Source organism: Arachis stenosperma, chromosome 2 (assembly GCF_014773155.1).
Source record: "Arachis stenosperma cultivar V10309 chromosome 2, arast.V10309.gnm1.PFL2, whole genome shotgun sequence".
NCBI lineage: Eukaryota > Viridiplantae > Streptophyta > Magnoliopsida > Fabales > Fabaceae > Arachis > Arachis stenosperma.
Genome location: NC_080378.1, coordinates 14,465,844 through 14,483,307, shown reverse-complemented (window position 1 = coordinate 14,483,307; position 17,464 = coordinate 14,465,844). Strand labels below are relative to the sequence as shown.

The 17,464-nt window shown below is 34.5% G+C and overlaps 1 protein-coding gene across 2 annotated transcripts; it reads right to left on the bottom strand.

The window, feature by feature from the left end:
* Positions 1-3,698: 3,698 nt before the first annotated feature.
* On the bottom strand, positions 3,699-17,042 carry LOC130960324 (uncharacterized). 2 transcript variants are annotated; one of them, XM_057885700.1, is made up of 2 exons: positions 16,710-17,042; positions 3,699-6,098 (listed from the first exon to the last, which is right to left on the bottom strand). In XM_057885700.1, exon 2 carries the CDS (start codon positions 6,040-6,042, stop codon positions 4,384-4,386), a length of 1,659 nt encoding a protein of 552 aa, XP_057741683.1. In that variant the 5' UTR covers positions 6,043-6,098; positions 16,710-17,042; the 3' UTR covers positions 3,699-4,383. The 2 variants fall into 2 exon arrangements, 1 of the variants encoding a protein (XP_057741683.1); XR_009079065.1 differs by lacking the exon at positions 3,699-6,098 and adding an exon at positions 13,732-14,684.
* Between the last annotated feature and the right edge of the window lie 422 nt (positions 17,043-17,464).

Below are 17,464 nucleotides of genomic sequence, written 5' to 3'. Positions count from 1 at the left end.
AGATTTAGGACTCATCTTTGAGTTTGATCAAAGGAGAAAATACGCGAATTCGACTAGACAAATTCGAAATAAATTGTCGTAAGAAATTAATTCTTTTTAAAAATGATTGAACTTTTTTTTTTTTAATGTCGGTGATGGTAATTTTAAAATTTAGTTTTATTGTGATCAATAGTAATTTCTTTTTTTTTAACAACAAATTTTAAAAAATTTCTGTAAAAACTCCAAGTACATATTTTAAATGATTCATCTTTAAACTTTTTTTAACGTATTGTCTTAAAAACCTGACATAAATAATCAAAATGTTGATCTATCAAACTCGATTTCACCATCACATCATCGATATATACTTTCATAAATTTTTCAATATATTCATGAAAAATAGTATTTATAGCACATTGGTATGTTGTCCTAGCATTCTTTAAACCAAAAAGAATCATTACCCACTCGTAAGTTCCTAAGGCATCTGGACATCGAAAATTTGTCTTTGATACGTCGTCCTCGTCTATAAAAATTTGATTATACCCAAAATAACTATCCATGAAACTTAGAACTTTGTTACCAATTGTGGAATTGATCAACATATCTACCACATGCATGAAATATTCATCTTTAGGAGTAGCATTATTCAAATCTCGAAAATCGATACAAACACGCAATTTCCATTCTTTTTTCATTATTGGCAAAATAAATATTCAACACCCAGTCTACATAACGGGCTGTTCGAATAAACTTTGCTTTGATTAATCGTTCAATCTCTTTTTTAATTTTGAGATTGATTTCAGGAGCCAAACGTCGAGGTGCATGTTTTACTGGTCAAGAAAACGGCTTCAATGGCAATAGATGTTCCACTAAAAAAGATCGAGAACAGACATTTCATCATAATCCCAAGTAAAGCAATCTTTGTACTCAATCAAAAGATTAATTAGACTCGCTTGAAATTCTTCACTAATATTTTTGCAAATATAAGTAGGTCTTAATCACCATTGAGTTCTAAATTAATTTCTTCAATAGGATCTTGGGACTCGAATCCCTTTTCAATATGATCATCATTAAGTGAAGTTTTTTCAAAACCCAATGACTCCAGATCGTAAACACAATCGAAAGAAAGATCAACTGATTGTGAAGAAAAACAAACTTTATTGATATCAATAGCCAAACCGGCTATCGAGTCACTTACAAAGCAAGAATCTAAGGATACATCGACACAAGGTTGGCTAATAACACTAGACCTAGGAATGAAAATACATGCTACAGAACATAAATTATTATCAGATTCAATTTTGGGAATCAAAACTGTGCTAGAAATTGAAATTGCTGAATTAAAATCTCTATTTGACTCCACTTCATCAGAAGAATCATAACTAGAAAAAGAAAAACAAGTTGTAGAATCAAAACTACTTATATATTTTTTTATATGAAAATAAATAGCTCGACACATCCTGATCATTAACCATGTCAAAACATGATTGAACTACCTAGTATGAAAATAATTACTCCCACCTTGTAGGAGTATAGTCGAGTTTTGGGTGTCGAAACTTCACATTAAGTCCCTCTGAAGTTAAAAAACAGCCTTCACAGTTGTAGTAATTAAGCATCCTGTCGACATTAAGAGATTTCAATTTATCATTATAAACTTTGAAATTGACATGCATATGCTCAACATAAAGACTTGCATCTGCATTTATCACTTTAGATTTTCCTTTATCAGTCCAAAGAAGAATGCTTTGGTGAATAGTCGAAGGTAGAAATCCAACACCATAGGTCCAATCAGAGCAAAGTAAAGCATTATAACTAGCCTTTGAAGAAACCACCACAAAAATAGTGGTTCGAGATGAAGAACCAACCTACACTTGGAGAGTCACCAAATCTTTTGCAGGTGTCGACACACCACTGTAGTTTGTTACCGAGATGTTAATGGGAATCATCATAATGCTTCCTCACCTTGGTTATCATCCTTTCTGGCAACAAACTAATTGCTGCCCCCCGGTCGACCAACACCTTACTGACACATATGCCACTCATGAGGGTGTTAATATGTAGTGGTTGAAGGTGTGACCTTTGCTTTTCTATGGGCCTTTTAAAACAACCCAACTCCTTATCTTCGCTAATGAAAGCAAAAGCTTCCTCATATTCAAGATCATAATCCTCACTTGGATTTCCTTCGTATTCCCCCAAATACTCTGTAGGAATAATAGAGATTGTGCTTACCATTTCCTCGTCACCTCATCGAAATACTCTTTATCGAAATCAGCCTCCTTTCTAATAGATTTGTCGGGAGCAACCTCAACAGTTTTTCCTTTCCCAATCTTCATCGGAGAGGGTATTTCCTTGGGATAAGTCTCTCCGTTGGATGGGAAAACCACTTTGGTATGAACAGAGAGTGTTGCTCCTTTGATATTGGCTCTGTCGATACTGTTGTACTTCTCGATCACAGAACTCATGGCAGTTCTTAATCCACCGGACTCCCAATGCTTGCGAAAGAGCAAAGGAAGGTGAAAATTTATCTTAAGGAGTTCAAGAACTTTGCCCCTCCTGGCATCGAGACGGATGTCTCTGAAAAACCTGCTCTTCTTTATTAGCCAATTCTTTTTTCATTCTTTCCGCCTCAAAAATAGACGCAGCTTCAACATCAAACACAACATTGCATTGAGGACATAAGGATACATCTTGATCTTTTAATTTCTGATGCATAAAAAATTCCAATATTCCTTCGCCTGCACCAGGATACACTGGTCAAACATTTTCTTTGAAATCCCCTAAGGCTGAATCAAACTCATGAGATGTAAAGCCAGTCGTGTTTATGCCCAAAAAGAAGAAGGACAAAATTTTATTTTTAAATTTCATCATTTGCTAAATTTCCTAACTCAACCATGTATCGAGTAACATGCGAATTTTGTTATTTTTTTAGGATTCTTCACACCCCTTGGCACCTCTACCATATGTACAACAGTAGGAAATGCAGAAACAAAATATGGTCGATTCATAAAATTTACATTGATACCGACCCTATTAAGAACGTCTTCGACGTTCCTAGTTACCTCGTTGATTATCGCGCATCATAGCCAACACATTATCGGCATTCTGGTTGCGTCAAACTATATGAGGGATATTCCCATCGAGATTCACATCATTTATATCTCTAGGATTATTCCCTAAATCTTCAGGTTTTACCTTTACATTTTAACGATCACCTTGATCATAATCGACAATCCAAGCAATTTGTTCAACTTGCCTAGCCGAATTCTCGATGTCGATCCCACCTGATGTATGCGACGTTAATTCTGCAGAAGTTTGTGCAACTATTATGGGGACATCACAGATGACCCAACATTGCTATTTAAAACTTCATCGGCTATATTAATAACTTTGCTATTTTGAAGTTGCATAAACTAAATCATTTGTTTAAGAATAGCAAAAGATTTTCGACACACTTTATAAACTGTTTCACTGGGCATGCCAATTTGTTATGCCAATTTTTAGCAAAATCGTGGTTGGTTCGATATCTAATAGTTGGGAGCGAAATCTACTCCTCTTTATGAGTGTCAATTTTCAATTGTGCACCAAAGATTTCATTTTTTGAACAAATAAAGATAGAAAAAACTTGACATGAAAGGTAAAATTAAAGGATTTGGAATGAAAAAAAATGCAGAAAGCAAAATAAATGACTTTAAATTTAAAATAAGCAATAAAATGCCTTCAACATGATCAAAGAACTTTAAATTCAAATACAATAAAAAAAACATTAAAAAAGAAAAGAAAGGAAAGCTTTTTTGCAAAAGAAAAATAAACTTGCAAGGAAAGGTAAATTTACAAGAAATCTAAAGGAAATGCAAAAACATGGAAGAAACCCTACAGAAAATGAAGCTCTAAGCAAACTCAGAAAGTCACTGGGAATATGAGAGTAAGAGAGTGTTTTCTGAAGTAGAATTCCAACCTTCGTTCCTTCCAAGCCTTGTCTATTTATAGAACAATTCGACTAATCCCATAGTGCCAGATCTCCCCTTTAAACAAATGCAAGATTACGGTTCCTGCTAAATGCAAAGTCGAGTAACTGCTACTTCCATACAACCTGTCTTTGATCTTGATACTTTGAATCTGTTGATTTCATCCTTCGACAACTTCAAATGAATTGAAGCCCTTGTCATCGATTCCCCTCTCCTCGACTCAACCATCCGGTCGATTCGGTCGGTCGAAAATATTCGACCAACAACATTACAACATACCACGCAAAACAAAAAAGACAAAGAAAACCTTACATGACAACAAAAAATTTTTTTCTTCCACAATATTGGGTGCAAACCTTACTTATTGTGGTGAGGATCTCACTTTATAGTTTGACCTTAATATTTAGTAACTACATACTTGATCAGACTAATATGAATTTCACTTCACAGGATGTATAGTATACCATGTTTGGAGATAAGTAAGAACCAATGCAAACACAGCAGCAAAAAAGGTAATGTAAGACCATGGGATATTGAAGTAAGTGCTGCGTAATTGAGCCACGCAAGTTTTCCATGTATTTCTGTAATGCTCATCGATTTGACGCTTGACTTCAACATATCTATTGTCATATTTATAGGCGTCGAAGAGTTGGGTTGGCAATATATGGCCTAGTTCATTGAAGAGTCTGGCCACTTCTTCATCACTTCCAAGCAAGTTTTGGAGGACACCTGCTGCTCTGAGCTCTTTCACATCCTCGGCATCATCAATCAAGGAATCCATCAGGATAAAGTACGAGCAGAATTCAAAGTTGCTAGAGAAGTCCGGACACAGTTCATATGCAATCAAGTTGCGAAAGAGATAAAGTGCTATATCATCAACTACAATCCCCGGAAGCATCAATTGTCCGCTAAACCAGTTGGAGGTGAAGGAAATGTTATCCCATTTCCATTCAGCTTTGCTTGTTTTCACTCCAATACCCGCTTTTCTAAGATCCCCTATGTTCTTATATGTATGCCAAGAATGTGCTTCTCGGAGAGATCGAAATGCCTTTCTTAATTTTGATGGAACAAGCGTATCAAGGAGTGATGGCCAAAATACCTTTTTGCCAGGTGAAACATCAAGTTGGGATTTTCCTGTACAAGAGTAATATGAGCGAATATAGTCCAGTAGATGATTTGATTCTTGGTGATCATGTTTGGGAAGGGAGGATAACTCTTCTCTCTTCTTTGGTTGGCCCACCAATAGAAAATTGAAGAGTGAGTCACCCAACTGGAGTGCACAATCATCCGTTAGTAACTCCAACAACTCCATTGGAAGTTGGTTTTCCAACAAGATAATATCTCTCCATATATACATCAACTGGTCAAGCTTTAGCATCAAGAGTTCTGGTTTCTTATCATTAGCGGTGTCCATGAAATAGAGTAAAGCACATCCATCCACAAACAACATCTTCTCTAGTTCCTCATCGATGTACATTTCAACCACGTCCTTCCTGAACTGTTTCCTCAATTTCGGAAGGTGTCCTTTTACAATTTTGTACAGAAACAATTTTGCCTCTTCATGTTGCATACCTTTTTCTTTGGCTACTTGCTCAATATAATGGAATGCCCAATGGTATTTGAATCGTTGTCCAAGGCCCAGCTGGGGATCCTCATTCTGCCGATGGTGATGGATGGGACCAAATGATATCATCTTGGGTGAACAGTACCTATCAAAGTTGAGATTTTGATGCAAAAAGATGGGAACCTTTTGGATCTTGGACCAGCGAGATGCACATTCAATTGCTACTTCCAAATTTGGCAGCTCAACAATTAACCGTGGAGAATCAGGAGTAATCGGAACATTCAAGTCCTCTTGGGAAATCTCAGGAGCCGGTTGAATTTCTGAATCATGAATATCTGATTCCCCTGACACAATCTCTGTGCCATTCACATTCTCAGAATAGGAAATGTTGGTATCTGATTTAGCACGGGCAATCCTAGGATCCACATCTTTACCAGGTGCGACCTCGGCATCTGATTTCGCTCGGGCAATCTTAATGCCAGCAGCATCAACACTCCCAGGGGCAATCTTGGTAATGCCCAATTCTAAATCCATTCTCCGATGGCTATTAGTTGAGTGCAACAAATCAAATATATCAATAATATAGATCCCTGCAGAGATAAAGTCCATTTTAGTCATTCAAATTTGTTTGATGAGTGAATTTAGTCTCTGATTTTTTTAAAGAATCAACTAAATCTCCCACTTTTAAAAACACAATTCCTACTAGTCTTTGCCTAAACTTCCATCTTACATTTTAGTGTAATCCTGAGTTAAAGGTTACATGAGCATTTTTAATTCTGGTCAATAAGATATCCAAAATTGGTTTATTTGTCTTAATTAGCTTCTGTCAATTTTAATTTAATTAAGCTTAATAAACTATTTTCTGATACCGTATTCATCATAATTTAAATATGTCAACATCAAGTAGTTGCTACAGTATTAAAATGACATTTAAGTGTGTTTATATTAGCACTACATAATGATGAGAAATGATGGGAAAGACTAAATAGCGAGTCTAATTTTTTTTTAAATGAAAAATCTAATTATCCTACTTCTAACTTTATAAAAATTATATTTATCAACTTTTTTATTCAATTTATTAATGTGTATTTCTTTCTTCTTATCATTACTTTTTTATTTTTGTTTTACCGATAACTAATTAATTATAAATATTATTATTAAATCATCAACAATAATAAAATATTTAAAAAATAATATTTAATATTTTATATAATTAGATTCAAAATATTCATTAAGAAGCTAAATTTGAAATTATTGAATTCAAGTCTATGTCTTTTGTGTAAATATAAAACCAAATTATATCACGTAAAAATTAGGAATTTAATTACACGCGTATTTTGTTTAACTCTCTATATAAATTGAATAAATTAAATTTGATTAACACTTTTTCAATATAAATTGAATCAATTGAATTCGACATAGCATGTAGGAGTAATATAAATAGATACAGCATGATTTGATTTGCTACATGAATGGCTTTTCAACCATGCAGACTATGGTAAATCCAAACAATTCAATTTGAATTACACGAGGTTATGGCACATGGTAAATCAAATTCATTGATTTTGATTTAGTAGAGTTTACGTCCATGGTAAATCAAATTTAATAACTTCGATTTAGTGGAGCGCAGGGGTCGTAAATCGAATCCAATTAATTCGAATCAAATTTAATAACTTCGATTTAGTGGAGTGCAGGGGTCCAATGTAAATCGAATCCAATTAATTCGATTTAGTGTTGGTATACTTTATATAAAAATTCGAATTCAGTTGATGCGATTTACAATCAGAATTCCCTCCTCCCTAAAAACTCCATGTGAGAGAGAAATTTGAGAGCAAAAGTTCAAAACTCAGAGATGGAGGACAACCAGGATCGTATTTACTGATTGGACGAAGTTGTCCATATTACTGATAGTATCACTGAAGATGTGAGTAAATGAAATTTTTTTTCTTCAAATTAGATTAAAAATATTAGCAATATTTAGTTACTAGTATTTAATGATAAATATTAGTTCGAGCAGTGATTAGCAATTTTGTTAAATTTTCTAAATTAGAAATACTAGTGGTAGTAGTGATTTAGATTTATCTGAACATTGATTTAGTGGGAATTTGATTTCTATTAATAAGGTTAGAATAGTATGATGGTGAAAACTAATTCAATTTTGCATGTATGTTATAATTGGACCTTAATATTTTGGTTTAATTACTCTGTTAGTCCCTATGGTTTTACTAAATTTTTAATTAGGTTCGTATACTTTTTTTTTCTTTCAATTGGATCCCTACACTGCTTTTAATTTTGTAATTACATCCTTTTTATGTTAAAAATATTAAAATTAACATAATATTTTTATCAAAATACATGCGGTCAAAGATTTAATTAAGTTTTTAATTATAAATACTTTTAATTTGCAAAGAAATATTCAGTTAACTCTAATATTTTTTACACTAGGAAGGACTTAATTACAAAATTAAAGCAGTGTAAGGACCTAATTGAAAGAAAAAAAAAAGTATAGAGACCTAATTAAAAATTTGGTGAAACTATAGGGACCAACAAAGTAATTAAACCTAATATTTTAGGATAACATTGTCATCACTTTTGTTAAGAAGTGCTTAATATAATTTAAGATTAAGATTTAGGCTATTGTTTAATTTTTTACAATAGGGCATGAATAATTTAAAATTATTTTAATGTAGTTATTTGCTAATTATGTAAGGTTTTTTATGGTTCTTAGTAAATTTTTTTAATGTTATGCAGCCGACCCGATGTATTTTAGCACGAGAAAGCAGTATGATATGCCCCTAGACGACCGGATCAGACCATACTTGCAGATTGCCAGATTATACCACCTTGCGAGACTCAATGACTATTGGTTTAGACTGGACGAGCCGTTAGTTAGCGCTTTTATAGAGAGAGGAGTCCGGAGATGCACACTTTTCATATCTCATTCAAGGAGTGCACCATCACATTACAAGACATGGCATACAAACTAGGCTTTCCCATTGACAGTGACTATGTCAGTAGATGTCTGACAGACTTCGAGACCTATATTGAGGGCAGCCGACCTGCCTGGACTTGGTTCGAGGAGCTACTCGATGGGTTACCTCCTGCAGACTATTGACAAGTTCCCCGTGAAGTGCACGTGGATCCAAGATGTAAATTCTGAGTAATTAGTGAATAATTAGTTAATAAATTAAGTATTAATAAAATAAATTAGAAAATAGAATTTTATACTTTAATGTGATAGAGAAAACTAAAACAAGAATATTGACACTAATTTTAAAAAAATTGACCCAAGATTGGGCCAAACCGGACGAATTGGGCCCAAGGACCAACCCAAGCCTCATCATATAAAGGATTCAGCCATCCTCCTTCCTCATTACATGAGGAACGCTGAACCAAGAAAGGAGGGGATGCATATGGAGTTCAAACCCTAACGCCACTTTCAAACCAAGATATCTTCCTACTCCGAGCTCCGATTGCCGCATCGTTTGCGGCCACATGACTGCAGCGTCGAGCTCTACAAAGCCAATAGTCAATTTGGTAAGAAATCTACGTTTTCCTTTTCAATTTTTCCTTCTCCAATTTCGAAACCCAATGTGAAATTATGTTAAATTTTGCATGATTTCGGTGTTTAGGTTCGAGTTAACCTGCGGGTATTATCGGGTTTAGCTTGTTTGAGCTGTGGGCCAGGTAAGAACCCTCCAACCTTTTGTGAGATGTTGATTTAGTGAACTCTATATTGATTATAGTGATAATTGTGATGTTAGATTGAAATTGGTTATCGGTTGGAGTTAATTTAAGAAATTGAAAGCTTGAGGATTAGCTTTGGAGGCTGGTATCGTTGGTGAGGGGGCTGGAGTTGTGGAGTTCGGAAATGCTTGAGGTGTTCCGGGTAATCGGAAAATCAACCAAGATATGGTTTAGGTTTCGGGTATGTAATATATAATGTTCTGTGAAAACTTAGGCTAGTGACCCTAAGATAGGAAATGAATTGTGATGTTGTGTTGGTTGAGAATGATTATTATGTATGTGATTAGTGATTTGTGGAAGTTGAGATGGGTGCTTGAATGTGTAATGTGTGTAATTTGATATGAGTATGATGGTTTGATGATGATTGATGTGGGTTATAAAGCTAGAATGCTATATAATGATTGATGATGATTTTGTTGGTTAATTGAGAAATTGTGTATGAGATTATGTAAAATTGAGGTAAGGTTGATTCTAGTAGGATCTGGGGATTATAATGCTGTAAATGGTATATTGTGGTGCTATTTATATAAGTGGACTGTAGGAATTAAGTTTGTTTTGATGAAAATAGAGGTTTATGCACTTTTGTGAAAAACTTATTTTTGGGCTGCACTTCGGTGAGCCATAACTTGGCTTTCGAACCCCCAAATTGTTTCAAACTTCTTTCATATGAAAATTGAATCCGTGAAGTTTACGCCGTTTGAAGAATGAATGAAAAATGTTTTAAGACGAAAAAGTTATGCGCATCAGAAGTTTGGAGGGCAAGGCTGAAATTCTGCAGCACTCAGCATTTTTGCTAACCTGCAGGTCTTGCATACGCGACCACTGCACGCGGCGCGACCAACCTCTATGGGTTGGGTATCTCGCGTACGCGAGTAGGGTGCTTGCGTACGCGAGCAAGAAAACGCACGCCCACGCGTATGCGTGGCCGACGTGTACGCGTGTCCCCAATTTCAGCAAACATAAATTCCGTGTTTTAAAATTTAATTTCAAACTTCTAAAGTTCTATTTTCATTCCTTTGGCCCTAGATCTTGTTATTAAGCCTCATAATAGGAGGAAATTAGGAAATGGTGGTAACTTGGAGATGAAGAAAGACTTTTAAAAGGTAATAAGTGGTTAGGGAAGATGGTATGTGATTGATAAGGATGACAAAAGTGGCATATAAGGCAAATAAGCGAGTAAAGTAACTTGGAGAATGTTGTATTAGACAATTGATGATGTTAATTAATGGAGAATGATGGGATGAGCTATGAGTTAATATTGAGAACGTAAATGTTATTTCTGAGCTAATGATTGAATATTATTGAGCTTGGGGTGCTGTCTTCACCATGTCAGCCGGGGATTTTTCCCGTGAATATTATTGAGTTTGGGGTGTTGTCTTCCCCATGTCAGCTTGGGGTGTTATCTCCCCATGTCAGCTTGGGATCCTGCCCATGGTTATCATTGAGCTTGGGGTATTGTCTCCCCCATGTCAGCTTGGAATTCATTCCATGGTTAATTTCCACAGTTATCTACCAAGACATGTCGGGCTGGCTATGTAATCGATAGTTGATATCAACATTCATAGGATAGATATTCATCATGTCCATATTGTTTGCTTTGTTTGCTATGCATTAACTGGGAATGCCTAATTGATTATATTATGCCAACTGTTATATTTGTTATTTGCACTACTTGTTCCCTACTTGTGCTTGCATTTATCTGTTTGTTTGCCTTTGTAACTTCACTAGAGATGGAGGAACGGAGGAAAGGCGTCAATATTTAGCTAGCTAAGTTTTAGTTAGATTTAAGGATACGGTTAAGTTTAGAAAGCCTTAGAGAATCACCCTGATTTATGTTTTCTGTCTTAGTTTCTTTAAGCTTTATAATCTGAGTGTCGGCGTTCTAGGATTGCCTCTAGCATTCTCAGGACCTTATATCTTATGTGTGTGGCACCTTTACCATACTGAGAACCTCTGATTCTCACCCCATACCGTGTTGTTGTTTTTCAGATGCAGGTCGAAAGGCTCCTCGGTAGGCGTCTGGAGTTCTGCAGCGAAGTGTTTTCTGGGATGTTATTTGGGTGTATATTTATATACAATCTTATGTATTTAACTCTCCGACAACTTACTTTACTTTTGTACCTCTTAGAGATTTATGGAGAACTACGGTTTTATGTTTATATTTTGGGCTTCGAGTTATGTATATAAGTATGTAAATATTCTTCGGCCAGCCTTAGCTTCGCAGGTTGAGTTAGGAGCTTGTTATTTTGTACTTTTGACCATCTATTCCTAGTTTTTGTTATCTTATTTTTGTTAACCTTAGATTTCTTCGCACGCAAGTTTTCTGTTTACGTGAGCATTACGGCTTTAATTTTAAACTTTTCTTCAAGGCTCCTAGATATAAAACTTTTCAACTATATATATATATATATATATATATATATATATATATATATAGAGGTCGTAATACCTCACCACCTCAGTTTTATGACTTAAGCATATGACTCTGTGTGGTAGGGTGTTACACAAGAGACATTCAGTGAGCTTTCTGAAGATGTAGATGAGGAGATTGTGAGGAGGTATGCAAGAGAGTACATCATGATGTTGTTGTCAACTCAGTTGTTTGGTGACAAGTCTGGGACACATCTTTATATCTAGTAGTTGCCTTATGTAGTTAGGCTAGAGGACTTGGGTAGATACAGCTGGATGTCCGTCGCTCTTGCATAGTTATATCGATGCATATGTCGTGTTGCCAACAGAAACGTCGTCAAATTGGTTGGTCCATTACAGCTACTTAAGTCATGGATCTTTTGGTGTTTTCCAAGTTTAAGGCCTGATGGATTTGACATATTTCATTGGTCATTGGCGTTGAAGTACTTATGTTTCTTAAATGTGTTAAACCAGTTAATAATCGTGTTGTAACTCGCCATTATTAACCTAATGTTTCAGATGGCATGTGGTTGGGATATAAATCAACATTGAGCGAGAAAGGGCCCAGAGTGGCGCATTGGAGGTTGAGGATCGACTTACTGTAGGCGGGAAATGTGTTACTGTAACTTTTTACATGCGTGTTTTATTCATATAGTTTTTAACTTTGAGATTCTTGTTGTTAAGTTATTGCCTTTAACATTATTTCCTTTTTACAATTCACATAGATGCCGTATAGCTCACACAAAATTGTTCAGATAGTGCATCTTGAGATACTAAAACCTTAATTTAAAATTTAATGTTACATGGATAATTATAATATTAAAAAATATATTTAGTATTACTATCTGTTAATTTATTAGTAAATATAAATTAATATATGTAATTAATATTGCATAGAAGGGATTAAAAAATAAACATGAGGGTAAAGTTTTATAGAGTAATTGTAAGTATATAATATTGCTACATTTATAACTTGATGCATTAGGTAAAAAAAAAGTGTTGCCTAATCATTTAAATGATATAACTTAGGTAAAGTGAGAAGCGTAGTCTTTGGTGTCTAGAAGAATCATTTTAAAAGCATAGTCTATTTCTTTTTTAAAAAGTATAACTTTAGATACAGAAAAATGATACCTTGAGAATAGACTACAACTGCATAGACAATTTTTACTAAAGCGTCTCCATAATTAAATAAGTATAGCCTTTTCGTAATGGCATCATTTTTTGCAACTTTTAACTATACTACTTTTCAAGGATAGTTGAATTAGTGATTTTGTTGGAGTAAAATAATAATAAAAAAAATCAGATTTCATGTTCAATTAATCTTCTTTACAACATTCCTGTGTAGAAAAAACAAACAAATATCGCCAACAAACAGCAACACTACCAAAAAAAAAAAGAACAATCAAATAGAAAAATTATATTATGCAACTTTACTTATTCAAAATATTACTGCCTAAGATATTATAACCTTAAGCAATTTTAAGTATTTTCATGCATGATTAAATAAAGTAATAAACCATTTCATAAATATCATCATTACACAATCAAAATTTTAAATAAATATTAAATAATATTTCAAAAAGAACTTTTTCAATAACCAAAAAATATTATGCGAAACTCATTTCTCATATCAAATAAAAGTTTTGACGGTTAAATTTTTCGATTTCTAAGGCATAAAAAATCTTAACCAATAATTTTACAGCATTAATTAACAACTTGTTTTTGGTTTTTCCGTTATCAAAGGGATAGTTCTACGTCAATTTTAGTAAATGCACCAAATTGGGCTGACAACTTTTCAATTTTTTCCTCTTAATAAGTAATATTGTAATAATGTAAAATTTGTTTCTTTCATTTTTCATCATACTCCTTTAAATAAAGCCAAAAAAAAAACATATTTAAAAATTATTATAAAATAAAAAATACACTTAACAACATCACTGGATAAAAGGAAAGTTGAGAGAAATTTATTCCCATGTAATGGTTGCTGCACAGCTCCATGCACATGGTTTGCTTTTTTTTTTTTTTTTTTTTGCTCTCCAGAACATACATATGGTTTGCTGTCAAAAAGAGAAGATTGGTGATATAGAAACAAGTGATATTCCTATGAAAAAATATGATCCCAATATATTAATAGCAAAAGTTTTCGAGAAGTGGAGATCCTTGCGGATATCGCTCCGAATGAGAATTCGAAGACGGAGAATTTTTTCTATGAAAATAGGATGGGAGACAATTTTTTCAAGGCAAACATGGAGAGTGGAGACCCAAACGAAAATCTCTGCCCGTCTCCGTTAGTCTTTGAAGTATATAATTTTCTTAATTGTCCTTGATAATTTATTTATACTATAGGTTTTTTAGTCTTTTCACAAGTCTTATATATAGGAAAAAATAATCATTTGTACTCATGAATTTTACGAACGCTAACAAAAATACCTATCAAAGAAGAAAACTAATGTTGTACCCATCAAAGATGAGTTCCGTATGACAAAAGTACCAAAACCTTAAATTTGTGTTGACTTTTTAATAAAATTTCTAAATTACCCCACCCTTTATCTTCAACCCCGACCTTTCTTCTTCCCCAAATCTCAAACACCTTCATTGCCACCACATTAACCACCCTCTCTATTCTCTACTATTCCACTAACCACCATTGCCGCCATCTTTCCACGCCAATGATGACGAAGACAACGACAAGGCCTCCAGACAATCCACCCATTCCCATGCAACGCTACCACCCACCCGCCTGTTCCCAGCACCACCGCAAGCCCACGCACAGATCACCTCTGCCTCAACATATTGGCAAGTTCAGAGTTCAAAGCCACTGGATTCAACCTCCAGCAGCGCCGTTGCACAGAGATGCCGCAATGCCTCTCCGGCCAAGACCCCTGTCCAGTGCCGCCACAAGATGGAGAAGCTCTGAAAGTGATACTGAATCGAGATCTAACACGCAAGGTCCCTTCCTTATGTGCGATTCAACTCGTCCTATGTCCACTTCAAGCTCATGGACTCCATGGAGACAGGTCCTATGTTTACAACAGTACAAATTACAAATTTGTTATACGATTTTAGTATCATTATAAAATGTAAACAAAGTATTCATGGCAAGAAATAGAAAGAAAAAGTTGGATCAGTTAATTAACGAAGTTGAGCAAATCTCCTGTAACTAAGAACAAGGAGATGCAATTTTCAACCATTCAACATACGTTTTTTGTGATTCTTGAGGCATTTCATTTTACTCTTGGAGTTTTGCTACTAGATTGTGCAAGTTTGAATATTAACTAATAGATTTAAAATTTTGTTTCGATTGGTTGTTACTTGTTAGATCATAATTCATACCCAAATTGAACGAATTGAGTGTATTCATTGTTCAAATCCTCTCTGAAATCTCCAATCATATCTATCTTAGGATACTTGTCAAGTCAGAGAACACGACTCTGATAGCCACAACGGCGATGGAGGTGGCGTTGACCGTGACGAAGATAACGAGGGGTTTGGGGAAAGGGAAGATAGGGGGAGAGGGATCCAGTTGGAGAGGTTGTGTCGGCGATAAAGTTTCTTGGAGATGGATTCGTGAAGATAGAACAGATAAAGATGAAAATGCCGTCATGGTGGCGGTGGTGGAGTAGCAGAGAAAAGAGAAGGTGGTTAAGGTAGTGGTAATGGAGTGATGTGAAAGTTTGAGATTTGGAAAAGAAGAGATGGTGGTGGAGTTGATGTTGAAGATAATGGTGGGAGTAATTCTGGAATTTTATTAAAATGTCAACATAAATTTAGGATTTGGATACTGTTGTCATACAGAATCTATCTTTGATTAGTACAACGTTAGTTTTCTTTTTCAGTGGACATTTTTTATCGTTCGTCAAGTTCACGGATACAGAGGTTATTTTTTCTGTATATAGATAAGATAACAAACCCTAACCCCTATAATTACTCTTCACTGCTGCGTCGTCACCTACTCCTTCTCCTATGCCCTCCCTTTCTCACTCATCATTACCGCGTTCCCCACATCGGCAGCCATCAGCCCTCACTACTCTGTCGTCTCCCTTCCCATAGCGTACCGTCGTTGTGCCCTCCCCTTCGTTCGCGTTCATCGTCGCTATTCCATTCGCTCATGTCCTGTCTCTATTCCGTTGCTCGCATTCCATCTCTGCGCCGTCTCATTCACTCGCGTTCGTCACCGCCCGTTTTGCTAGCGTCTCTTCTCTGCTCTGCCGTTCGTGTCCCGTCGCTACCCCGTCCCCTTTGCTTGTGTTTGTCGTCGTTATTGTCCCTTCTCTTCCTCCTCCATTGAATTTGATTTGAGTTTGTTTGATTTTTTTGTTTTTACTTTTGTTTCTGTTCATGTTTGATTTCCTCTGTTTTTGTTTTTATTCTCTTTGATTCTCTGCCATAGTAATTGAATGTGTTTGTTTGCTGAATTTGATGTGAGTTTGTTGAATTTTTTTGGTCCACATTTGCTGAATTTGTATAATTGTTTTTATTTGTCTATTTGATACCTCTATTTTTATGTTTGGATATTTTATACAAAAAAAATTTATTTACCAATTATGTTTACGAATAACTACATAAAAAAACTTTTATTTATTTATTAAGTAAAAAATAATTTTTTTTAAAAATTTTTTTAAAAAAATATAAATTATAACTTCTAAAAAAATATTTTTTATTTTTCTAATATTTTTATTTTTATTACTAAAAATTTACTAAACACATTAAAAATAAAAAAAATTATTAAAAAAATTTTTTTTATCAACTTAATAATATCCAAATAAATACATAATTAATAAATAAAAAATCTTTTAAAATGACCTCCAAACATAAAATTATTTTTAATTTTATAAAATATCTTTTAAAAAATTATTAAATAAAAAAGACTTTCTAAAAATTACTTCCAAGCAAGCCTTAAGTTCCTCAGTTAACAGATTAACAAATTATAACCAAGTTAACAATCAAGAATTAACAGATTCCTAATCAATATCATTAATCAGTTAATCAAATTATAACCCAATAAGACAATAACTGAATAAATAACAAAAATTAAAAAAACATACCTGAAAAGAAGGAGATCAAGCACGGCGAAGCAGTTACGCAGAGGAGGCGACGAGCCAGTGAAGGCAGTGAAGAGGGAGACTAAGAAGGTGAGCACCGGACAAGGACGCGACGACGACGACGAGAGACGCAGTCACGCAGAGCCGCAGAGGAGGCGACGAGCCAGTGAAGGAGACCCACAGGGGCCGACGCGAGAGTCACGAGACGAAGCAGAGTAGCCCGGCGGTGGCGGTGGCCGACTGGCCGGTGCTTTTTTGGGAGTGTGGGAGGATTTTGGGGGGTGTGGTCTGCTCGAAGAGGAAAAGGAAGAGGGTAGCTTAGGAAGTTAGTGTTTCGTTTTTATCCCTTCGGACAAGCTCAAAACCTTCCTTAAAATCAGTTGACTCTAGTCAACCAAAAAGAAAAAACAAGTACACTCGCTCTATGTAAATTTACACGTTGTTTATGCTTAGACTTAGATTAGATGCCACCAAATTGAAATAATTTCCAATACTCATTTTAAAATTTTAGTATTTTTTTGTAATTTTAAAATAAAAGTAAAAAAATGCAAAGATATATTTTTCGAAAGTGATAATTTTTATCTTTTTAAAAAATATTTTAATATAATAAATAAATAAATGAATACTTTTATATTTTGTATTTAAATATAATTATTAAATATATTATATTTTTGCTCACGAACTATAGTTCAAATGGTATAATTTCTTTATATTTAGAAATTGTGGATTCGAATTTTTCTATCTTTAAAAATAAGTAA

Excerpts from the sequence above, each read along its gene's own strand:
- LOC130960324 (XM_057885700.1), bottom strand. The coding sequence starts at position 6,042 with ATGGATTTAGAATTGGGCATTACCAAGATTGCCCCTGGGAGTGTTGAT.